General features: G+C 32.5%; 1 protein-coding gene across 2 annotated transcripts; it reads right to left on the bottom strand.

Annotated features, from left to right (window-relative positions):
• Positions 1-7,127: 7,127 nt before the first annotated feature.
• On the bottom strand, positions 7,128-8,473 carry LOC148180869 (cell division control protein 42 homolog). 2 transcript variants are annotated; one of them, XM_088046593.1, is made up of 5 exons: positions 8,391-8,473; positions 8,146-8,291; positions 7,972-8,086; positions 7,808-7,925; positions 7,128-7,761 (listed from the first exon to the last, which is right to left on the bottom strand). In XM_088046593.1, exons 2-5 carry the CDS (start codon positions 8,253-8,255, stop codon positions 7,568-7,570), a joined length of 537 nt encoding a protein of 178 aa, XP_087902719.1. In that variant the 5' UTR covers positions 8,256-8,291; positions 8,391-8,473; the 3' UTR covers positions 7,128-7,567. The 2 variants fall into 2 exon arrangements, with proteins under 2 accessions (XP_087902719.1, XP_087902728.1); XM_088046602.1 differs by lacking the exon at positions 8,391-8,473 and having other exon boundaries at positions 8,146-8,295.
• Positions 8,474-11,599: the final 3,126 nt, after the last annotated feature.

Below are 11,599 nucleotides of genomic sequence, written 5' to 3'. Positions count from 1 at the left end.
GTTGTTAAACAAATAATCCAAATCTGAAGTAAAATTTGAAGGTTAATGTAATCTGTGGTAATGAGGGTACAGTCGTAAATCTACCCTCAAGACGTAAGTCGTAAATCATATTTCGATACGAGATTCAAAAACGTGTAATCGTTCTGGGAAGATAACTAAATCATTTTTTATGTAATTTAAGAATTTTTTTTTATCAATGTCATCACAAGTTTATTCTCTACAATTTGGTCGAAGAAAAAACTTGATATTTTGAACAAGTTCTATTTTATGGAATGGTCTGAAAACTCCGAATTATTAAACTATTATAACTTGCCGAATTTTTTTTTAATAATTTTTTTGTTTCGGTCAATCGTTACAGAATTGTATTACAAACAGATGAGTTTTTGCACGAAATTGATACCTATGAAACTAAGTCTGAAAACTTCCCAGAACTTTACATGGGATTCCCCATAAGAGAAAAACGTTGAACATGGCCTTAAGGCCGTGTTAAACGTTTCGCACAACTCAGTTTTCCGAGAGCGCCAAACATCTGTCACATTTGACATGATTAGTCGGTGGCGGCACAAATGTACTTGAAACTGAATATTTAATTCGAAAAATAAATTGTATACGAAATTGAAATTGTCCTTTGTTCCGATCTAAACCAAGATGTAAACGCCGCATCAAGGAATGATTTATTCTAATCTCAGGACCATTGCGAAGTTGTTCAGCACATGTTGGCAGATACCTGACAGCGTACGCCTATGTCACAAAATGTCTGGTATGACATTTTGTTCCATGAAATGCCTTGATTTCTTAAATTTTCCAAAATCCAAACTGTGTCGTGTTTGGTTACTTTTACGTCCTTCTATTGTTGTTCTCGTAACTGGCAAAAACATAAGTACTTAATAGTCAATGTTATAATTCTAAAAAAACATGAGGTACTACTTTAAAACAATTTTTTTTAGTGCAATTTGTGTTCATTCCGTTTTAGAAGCAATTACAATTTAAAGAAAGGTTGAAATTGCTCTAATTTAAAATCTATAGTAATTAGTACTTTTTTGGACATTTGCATGGAATTGGATAATTCGCGAATTCTGGGACATCTGTATACAGAACTTGTGTTCCAGAGAAAACAGGCACATGCAGACAGCTATACAAAACCAAAATTTAAAAACAAAAAATGTTTAAGACAAAAAATAATCGAGTTAAGATGATAATATACGGTAGCCAATCACAATCGTTGAACTGATTATTGTCAGAGGTTTCTTATGATTTCTAGGATACGCAAAATGGAGAGTAGGACTATTGTCTATTTGTCAGGCTGATATTACGGTCCTGTTACATATAGGAAATTAAAATAGGCTTTTAATTCACGGCCATTTTACCTATGCAAAAGTTTTTGGGATTGCCTTTCAGTTTTTCGTCGTTGTTCGAATACTGTTAAACTTGGGCAAATTTAATTTTGAATTCACAATCTGGATTGCTGTCGGCACCTTCTTCTCTGGGTCATGAGTTATGGCCTAGCCTGTATATTAGAAATATGTACACACACGGATTTGAGTGTAATATGGCTATTATACCCACATTAAATATTATGCTCTATCTACAACTCCGGTAACACTGCTGTGTGATATGAGAGTGATCATAACGAGTAATTAGTACTGTAATCTAGTCAGGTATAAAAAACAAACAATAACGATTATTTGATATTTCCACTTATTGGAATATGAATGTCATTATATTTGACAAAATATAGCACAGTCTTATTCCTAGTTTTATTCGAATTTTCTTTGCAAATTCAAATGTTTTGAAAAAACTTCACGCAGAAGCTCATTTGTAACCACCTGTATTAGTCAACCCCACAGCGTTGAAAAATAAATGCCCTTTGACTTCCTTCTTGTTTTAAGGCGTAAATTAAGCAAGACTAATGCCACTTTCCAATTAAGTATTAACTACGTACATATTTTCAGCACTCTTGCGAAAGCCCGAAAGCAGAAAACTTTCAACCCTCTGCCATAAGTCATCATAACCAGTTTAATTCCGACTCCTGATTAAATGTTGCAGTTGTTAGACAAACATCAGTAGCACTTCAACTATGAAGAATCCTGGCGTGCATGAATGGTGGTTTCTCTAATTTCAAATGATGTCTAAGCCTAACGACTCTATAATCATAATGAGTTGAGTTGCTAATGTAATAAACCGACCCCAGCAATATCGTTAAGTAGTAACCCTTATGTAAAACCTCCCCCGCATTCAGCGTTAGGAGAGACACCCCAACACCGAAGGGCCATTCGTTGTATTGTTATTCATAATTCTACGGTTACGAAACTTTTATAAAAAATTTATGAGCTGGAGATTCAACGAGGCTGTTACAAAACATCGCACTTTATTTATTGGGCGATTTTTGCCAAAATAAAAGTCGCCGCAAAGCAATCAATTTCAGTCATAAAAAACGCGCCTGCAAATTATGATTTTTATTCAATCACAATTAAGCTCTGCCACATAACCAAATCTTGAGTGACAATCTCAACTTTGGGGACTGTCTTAATAATTTTCGCCAACAATAACGGCTGTAGCCAGGCGAGAAAAGCAATAATTTCGTTATAGTAAAAGTTTTTCTCTGATGACTTCAGTGCAGTGCTTCCACTAGTAAACAAGTCTATAAAAGAAAATGCTGAATATTATTCTATTTTGAAAGAGGGGGCCGCACTTTTGCTATTTCTGCAGCATTTCCGCTGCTGACGCACTTCCGGATCGGTTTAGTGAACCATGACTGCCAACATGACGGAGAAATTCAACCAGATCTTATAGAGAACTAGTCATTGTCATTTAAAGTGGCTTCACACGAATGACTCAACCATAAAATCATTCAAGGAGAACTTTTAACAGCAGCTATTACAATAAATTTTGAAATTTTGACCCTGCAACTTAATGACGCGCCTTGAAATCTGTAAAAGCTCGTTTTTACTGATGTGTGCTTATAGCCAAGTTCCTTCTCTAAAAGCTTAAAAACACTGTTATTTTAAGTGATATCGCCATCACAACTGCACATAAGTTTCTTCTGTTTATCAAAGACTAACGTTGTCGCGTAAAAAAGCTTCCGGAAGCCATCTTGCAAAACAAAAGATCTTTCAAGATGTTTCCCACGCTTCACTCTCGCTTTGTTATTTTGACAAATGCCATTTTCGTTAGAGCAGTCGAAAACATCCATAAATAAAGTAAATAAAACTATTATCATGTGATGGGGATCGTCGAGAAAAAGAAAGATTCTGCAGGGGGTTGTTTGAATGCATTTGGTCCTATCCCGTTCTAAGAATCGGATGGATACACATTCGCGAATCGGGCGGGATACACCGAATGGTCGGAAGTTTGTTGGCGCCGAACTAAGGCGCCGCGGCGCCCTAGTTGGAACCGCTATGTTTTAAGAGCAGAAACGATACTGACAGGTATCGAAGTGCTAAGTTTTTTACAAAAATATACAAAAAGGTTAAAGAAGTGTGATTTATTTTCAGTGTCAATTCGGGAAAGTTTGTAATTTGTTTTTTACTTTGTTGCTTGGAACAAATGTGTCTCGGACAAAAATAAAAAGAAGTCAAGCTTTGCAATAATGAAAATTTTATGACGTTGAAAGTCCAAGTTTAAGAAATATCTTATATAGACTCTAACATGTGATATAATAGCTACAAGAAATACAGGAATTTTCTGAAGAAATCAATTTTAGGATCATGATTACTGGAAAATGTTAACCTGAACCAATCGTTTTTTAAGTATATCTTACCTCTATCTTACTTCAGATTGCGGTTGCCATTGTCATGTAAATTCAATTTTTTCAGTTGTTTACTCACTGGTTTTATTATTATCTGTAGATTCTTCGATTTCCTAAGATCTCAATTTTTTCTAAACTGTTAAGTTTTAATACACAGTTTCAATACATAGTGCGTGGCCGGATAGACGAAAGTCTACGGGTGTGTTCATAAAGTGAAACGTCTGTTGGAGCGTGTGACGTCAGAGTGATGTGATTAACACTCTGAGATTCGCCAGAGTGTTGTTGCGTTTATGAATGGTTTCCGTGGTTATTTAAATGTTCGACAAATAGGTACATCACCTACATACAAAACGCAATTTTCGCGAAAATTCATGACAAAAACTATACCAAACTTCTGATATCGACATCTCGCTTATTTTTTCGAGTAAACTTAAGTTACTATATATCAGTGTACGCAGAATTTTCCGCAGATTCCAAATCTGGGATTTAAATTCACATTCGATAACAAATAATTGAGGAGTGGCCGATCAAAGTTTCGGAAAGTTGATTTTCATTTTTCCTCATTTTTCGTAATTTTTAAAGTTAAATATCTCGGAAACTATTTGAGATATTGAGATGCAGTTTGCGCCATTCTTTTTCTCGGCTCATTTTACCTTAGAAAATGTTATTAAAAGCCCAAAATTTGATAGTAGACTTTTCGCGAAAAAAAATTTCGACTCAAACGATGAAAATTTTTCATTTTTTTCATTTTTGGCCATAGCTTGTAAACTATTTATCTGATCGATCTCAAATTTGGCCAGTAGATAGATTTCGAGTTCCTCTTTCGACTGATGTATAATCCAAAGCTATTAAACTTGGTTTTCATTTTGAAAACATTGATTGAAAATCACCCTAAAATGACGTTTTCAAAACAGTTTTTGGCCAATGCCTCGTTTATTTATTAAGCAAACTTAACAAATTTGGGTCTCATTTTACGCAGAATATCACGCTGAATACAAAAACATTTTTAATTTTCGTCAACAAATAACTGAGTTATGGTCGTTTAAATTTTTGGGTTGTCGCCAGAGGGCCAAATTTTTGAAGGATCGAAACAATTCGTGCTCGATATCTCGGAAACTATTTCAGATATTGAGATGCGGTTTACGCCATTGTTTTTCTCGCAATTTTTTACATAAGAAAAAGTTCTTTGATTTTTCTATAGTCGAAATTTTCACACTTTCGCAAAAATTCAGGACTAAAACTATGCCAAATTTCTGATATCGATATCTCGCTAATTTTTTAAAGTAAACTTAAGTTATTGTACATCAGTTTACGCCGAATTTTCCGTAGATTCCAAATCTGGGATTTAAATTCAGATTCGACAACAAATAACTGAGTTATGGCCGTCAAAATCTCGGAAAGTTGATTTTCAATTTTCCTCATTTTTCCTAATTTGTCCGATCGATCTCAAATTTGGCCAGTAGATAGATCTCGAGCTTCCTTTTCGATTTTGGAATTTGACCAAAATGATTGGTGCGGGAAAAGCTGGTTGATATTATAAAATGTACCGACATTTTTTTAATAAACAAAAAATTTTTAAAAAATGTATTTTTCTAAGCTAAAAAATTGAAGCACAATTTTCAACGGGGTGCGGAGAACTATTTCAGGTTCAAAGGGGTGCTTTGAAAGGGGAGGCTTACTTGAAAGGTTAAGAAACAATGATTTATGGCACCAAACGTTTGACGTGCATTTGAAATCCAAGACATTGCGCATGCGGAGCGTTTTTAATCGGGTTTCTGAGTCCGGCGATTTTCGTGTACTTTGTGCGTTCTTAGCGTGGTATTTATAAACGCTCAAAGTCGAGTGACAGAAAGCATTGCGCATCTTTATGAACGCTTTTGTGTCACATTTTACACAAACTTTACACAGAGTGTTTTTTATGAACACTTGCTGTTTTTTTTTTAAATCTAAGATAATAAACGACATCTATTGAACAATCATCAAAAATTTAACCGCCAAAACTCTGTTGAGAGAAGTTTTGTAATCTCAAAGTAATTATTTTTCATGTCAGAATGAAAAGAAATTTTGTGAATGTTGTGTATAGTTTTTGTCATCATTTTCTAAGATTAAGATAAGTATTAAATAAATATGATTTGCAAAAGCTGAAATTATTTAACTAAAACATATTAAAAGTGGTAACCTATAAAGAAACGCTTCTAATCTCACTACAAAAAAATAGTTTTAGAACAAAATAAACTATGAGCTCTCACCTAAGTTGTACCACCTTAAGTTTTTAAAAAAATGCACATTTGATCCCCTGAGTACAGGTATAAACATTACATGTTAATAATTCATAAGGTTCTGTAGTCAAAATCGTTTATTAAAGTTTTCACTAAATTTCCAGTTTGACAATGTCACATTACTTGACAGAAACAAAAGTCTAATTCTTCAATCAAAGATGTGACTTGAAATTTCAATGTTAATTGAGGATGAGTTTTTATTTGATCTCTCGATATAAGATAAAACAAGTATTATTTTACATTATATCAAATTTGCAGCACTTTAGCAATTTTCTTCGCATAGTTTATCAAAAATAATGCATTTCAACTACCTTCCGGTCCACTAAAGATACAGCAAATTGGAATTTATTGTTTTTATTTGTTGTACAGTTGAGAAAAATTTCGAAACTTTTGGAATTACATAAATACATTAGTCGATTTCACTGTGCTAATAGACTGCGCTAATTCACGAGCTCATTTTATTATTTCTTAATTGACTGGGATTATTAAGCTTTATCAACAAATTGTTTTAAACTAATTCGATATGACCTATTTTTTATTGATATGCTTAAGAGACATTCTTGTTACCAAGATTGTCCATAGTGTATGTTATCTATTGGTTGTTATTTAATTGGATAATAAACCATAAATTCAGCACTACATTTTTATTGTTTAAAATCTTCCACATTTCCACGAGATTCGTTATCTCTCTAATTCTTTAGAGATTACACTTTTATAATTCTACTAATATAGATTATTTGTGAAAATTGAAGGTCTATGATAATATATTAAATTTTACTTGTGTTTGTCTACCTTAAATTAAAACCATTTTTTCCTAGCCATAACAAGACGATAATTTTATCTGTTCACGCCTGACTGTTTTTTGTGTAACCAACGCATTTTACGTTCCAGAAACTACTTTGTCTTAGTTTATTTATAATTATTAACTATCGCTTAGACCACGGGCTTAGACAGCTTAGACAAAAAATGTGACAGCAATTTATTAATAATTAAATTTTAATAAGCAATCTTCAATTTCTTAAAAAACCGACATTGTTAATATTTGAAAACAGGTACTATCTAAACTTGAACAAAACATGACAATTTCAACAGTTTGAGAAAAATCAAGTTCAAAGTTGAATTGCAACAATTCCGGAGAATGAAGTTGTGCTAACTAAAATTATAAAAGAAATCCCTGTGTGAATCAAAATCAGATTGCAAGACCAGTTGAGATTAGTCTAGGCTTGGTGTTCAACATTAATTTTCAACAACAATTTTATCTATACTGTGTGACAAACCATTTAACAACACGTTTTTAGCGTCTAACTAAAGTTTTGTACATTTTTAAGACCAGTTATTCAATTCGTCATTTAACGTGTGATCGCTCATTTAGAAACAATTACTTATAGATATTTGCCTATAATATCTCTAATGTGTTGGCTAAACAACCATTTTCGGGTGTGAAGAGATAAAATGAACACACTGTATATAAAACTTGAGCCTTCCTTGTAGTAAAACTGGACACAAACCTTAATATGATTTTTACGGTTTGCACAAAAAATTACATCACAACGCAATCCTTTCCTTTTTTAGCCTCTTTGTTAATGTAACTTGTAATAGCTAGGCATATAGTATCATCGATATTACAGCCCAGTTTAGCTGAGTTTTCTATAAATCCCGCGGCTTTTATTTCGGTGGACAACATCTTTCCATAGTTAAAACTAACTCTCCGTTTTTCTACATCGCATTTTGTCCCTAAAAAATCTTTTAGTTAATCCATAAGAAAACTTGTTGAACATACCAGCTAGTATCAGTTTAGCTTTGGGACAACACTTCTTTAATTCTGGGGCCCATTTTTCTTTAACGTTCTGCCAAGAACTAAAATCATCCACTGAGTAGCACAGTATAAAAACGTCCGTCTAAAAATATTTAAAGTATTTTGTTTTATAATAAAATCATCATTACATCTTTGTAGACCAATTGACGCAATTTTTCGAAATCTTCCTGACCAGCTGTGTCTTGTAATATTACCGTGTAGGGTTCTTGTGCTACTGGAATTGTCATTGAATAAGAATCGAATCTAGGTATAAAAAGTATAGTCGTAACAATGTGTTAGATAAATTATTAAATTTGACTTACATGGTGGGAGTATAATTCGGATTGAATTTTCTGTCTTTGTACTTTATGAGCATGGAAGTTTTACCTGTATAACCATCTCCAACAACTGTTATACTAATCTTTTTATCCATTATAAAGTAAACAGGCTGAACAGATAAATACTGTACCTAAAAAAATAGTTCATTTTAATTATGTATGTATATGCATTTCTAATAATAATGGGGTAAATACTTAGATCATTTAAAGGTAAATTTTGAAATACTTACTGTAACAAATTTTGTGCGCACTACGACAGATTTACAAGATGAAATGTAATACCAGGACTTTATTACCGATAATCGCTTTTCATGTTTCTACTGTTATCAGCTTTGTAACACTTCACTTCAAAATGTGTGAATTTTGATTAGCTATCCGTCAATGAAAAATACTCTAATAGTGACAAAAACTGTTTATTATACAGGGTGGCTCAGAACTCATGACCCAGACAGCAAGGGAAGATGCCGACAGCAATACAGATTGCAAATTCAAAACCCATATCGCCTAAGTTTAATAGTACATATTCGTACAAAGACGAAAATCTGAAAGACAATGTCGAAAACTTTTGCATACGCAGAATGGCGGTGAAATAAAAGGCCGTTTCAATTTCAAAGATAGCAGGACAGTAATGTCAGCCTAAAAAATAGACAACAGTAAAATTAAAAAGTAAAAAATAAAAAATTAATTAATGCAAACATTTTATTTCTATACCTAGAATCCCTTAACTTTTTGATCTAGCATTTTGAGAATAAACCTGCAAAAAAATCTTAAATCCATTAGACTTTAAATTAGAACTATTTAAAAGTCAACTACATAATTATTACAAATATTTTATTAATTACTTTTCAAAAATACATTGTTAGTTACTTAGCAATATAGTTTTTATCTCAAGAAGAAACGTTTGTGATTGGTAAATTTTAAATTTTGACGTTTTTGATTGGTGAACTAATTCTCATTTTTCCTGCAGAGAATTGTTTGTAGGCGCTAAATTTAGAGCACGACTTTCTGAACAGTCGTTCAGCAGAACGAGTCACAAAATGCAGAATTTCAAAAAGTCCTACAATTTCTGCCAAATGCCAAACAAAAGCTGTCACATTTGTCAAATTGTCACCCAATTTGTAAGAGCATCAGCAACAAGCTTTTGTTATTTTCAGTGCAAATTAGCAGGTATTTTATGATTTTCATCACAATATTTTGCGATTAAAAATAGGATTTTATAGTTGAGTACCTAAGGGCAAAAATTGACTAACTCCAAAATTTATATTTCTAGAGACCGGCAAAAATTATAAATTTTTCAATATATTTGGCTACTACAGTTAAATGCAGAAAGTAATAAACACACTTTTTTAAAAATATAAATAACGAAAGGAAAGCTTTAATTACAAACAAAAATTTTAAAAATTGAACAACAGAGATATCATAAATGGCGTAAATGGAGTTAGTTTGTTTTTCTTCTAAACGATTGTGCCTTAGTTTGGAAATGCTAATGACTACATTCTCTTTTTCAATATTATTTTTATGTAACTTAACGTAAAGTAAATATAAAATATTTCACAATATAATTTGCTGATAGAAATGCTTACAGGTAATGCTTGAAATTGTTAGGTCGATACGCATATTTTATTTTGGAAAATTTTTATTATTAATTTAACAAATACGTAACAACAAAATACACAACACAACATTGAAAAATCAAATAATAACGAACCAATTAACAAAAAAACTTCAAAAATCTTCAGCTTCAGCGCTGTGAACAACGTTTTTAAAATCATACTCTTCTGAAATCTATTTTAGAAGCGATATACTTTGATTTAATAGTAGTGAGAATAGAGTTAATCACTTTTTCCTACGACCCCATATAAAAGTGACATTTTCCACACGGTTAAATGACTCCGAAAGTTGATGTTTTCGTACATCCATTTCCGAAAGTAAAAGTCACTAGTGTGATATGAATATATCCGCACAGACCTGTCAAAATTGACAGTTATTTTCAAATACAAATGTAACTCCTGAATTTTTGTCTCAAATATCTAGACGATTCACTCTAAAACAACATACATAATGGTAAAAATTAGTTGGTTAGGTCGATTTTGACAAATCAGTTTTGACAGGTCTGTGCGGATATATTCATATCACACTAGTGACTTTTACTTTCGGAAATGAATGTACAAAAACATGAACCATCTAAATATGTGGAATACGTCACTTTTTTATGAGGTTGTAGAAAAATGGCATTTAGAATAGATAAGAAGTGAACTATTGTCGAAACTTATGGTTTCTTCGTGATGATGAAAGGTCGTAGGAAAAATAGTGTACATAACTCGTCGGAAAGTGTTTTTCTTGCACTCGTGTAATATCTGCACTCGGCTGGCGCCTCATGCATCTACTTTCACACTCGTGCGAAATTGGTCACTTTCCGTACTTGTTATGTAAATATCTATATGCTTTCAATGTAGGATGGAGTTAATACATTTTCTAATTTGTTTTTTTCAGCTTTTTTTACGTATCATTGCAAACCCAATATTCTTAACATTCATAATCTGATATTAACTTATTTTACTTAAAAATTGAGTTAAGCCGTTTTCGTTCTTAGGTACAGAGTTGTGTGTGGAGGCATCTATTAAACAAAATTGAGTTGTATCCAGAATAGATATCTAACTTATTCTATTCTAAAATTTCTTCTTTGTAAATTGTTAAATTTGTTGCAGAAAAAATAACATATTAATAGACACCAAAAAACCGGTATAATTACATAAATTCTATTCATTATTTCGTAAAAAAGCACAATGTTATAAGAAGTAATGCACAATAACGTAATGCTTTCAAATTGATGCTTACACCCCGTTGATTCAATGTGCTTACAGAAGACCTCATTCAAACTGACACCCTGTAAACATCACCCTGTCCGAAAACACTTTCTCTGAACTCCAATATCTCACTTTTATCCTTGTGTGATATATGATATTGCTATAAAAAGATTGATTTTGTAGCCAAAAAATATTTCACTTGGGTTTGTTTTAATCTAGTTTGAGATAAGCAATTGATTCGAACCTCTTAAACTCCCCAACATCGACATAAAATCATTCATATCCATAACATTTGGGGAAGATATATAGTATTGTGTAGGCACGAATTGGATCGGGTACTTTACAGATTGATTGATACATGCATTCGACGATTGTAAGCCTTAATCGCACTTTATTTTAGCACCAAGTCGGGGTGCTTTTGATAAAAACTATCGCAATTTCAGATATTGCAATGCGGAATGTTCGAACGACAAATTTGGGTGGTGATAAGGATTATTTATGAGTATGACTTTGACAAATCTGATGCACTTTAATGAATTAGGGGCCATTTTTATGTTTGCACAATATTAGACTTCCGGAGCCGGATATGGTCGTCGACCAAGTGCCAGGACGAGTAATGGAGTGGAAGAATA

This window comes from Gnatocerus cornutus, chromosome 1, assembly GCF_029298725.1.
Source record: "Gnatocerus cornutus isolate USDA-ARS CGAHR chromosome 1, icGnaCorn1.1, whole genome shotgun sequence".
Classification (NCBI taxonomy): domain Eukaryota; kingdom Metazoa; phylum Arthropoda; class Insecta; order Coleoptera; family Tenebrionidae; genus Gnatocerus; species Gnatocerus cornutus.
This window is presented reverse-complemented; position numbering and strand designations above follow the sequence as displayed.

Bases quoted from the DNA above. Each gene is read 5' to 3' on its own strand.
- LOC148180869 (XM_088046593.1), bottom strand. From the start codon at position 8,255: ATGGATAAAAAGATTAGTATAACAGTTGTTGGAGATGGTTATACAGGT. The intron at 8,087-8,145 runs GTAAGTCAAATT...TTTTATACCTAG, and splicing joins CCGAATTATACTCCCACCAT to ATTCGATTCTTATTCAATGA. The intron at 7,762-7,807 runs GTATGTTCAACA...AAGATTTTTTAG, and splicing joins AGCTAAACTGATACTAGCTG to GGACAAAATGCGATGTAGAA.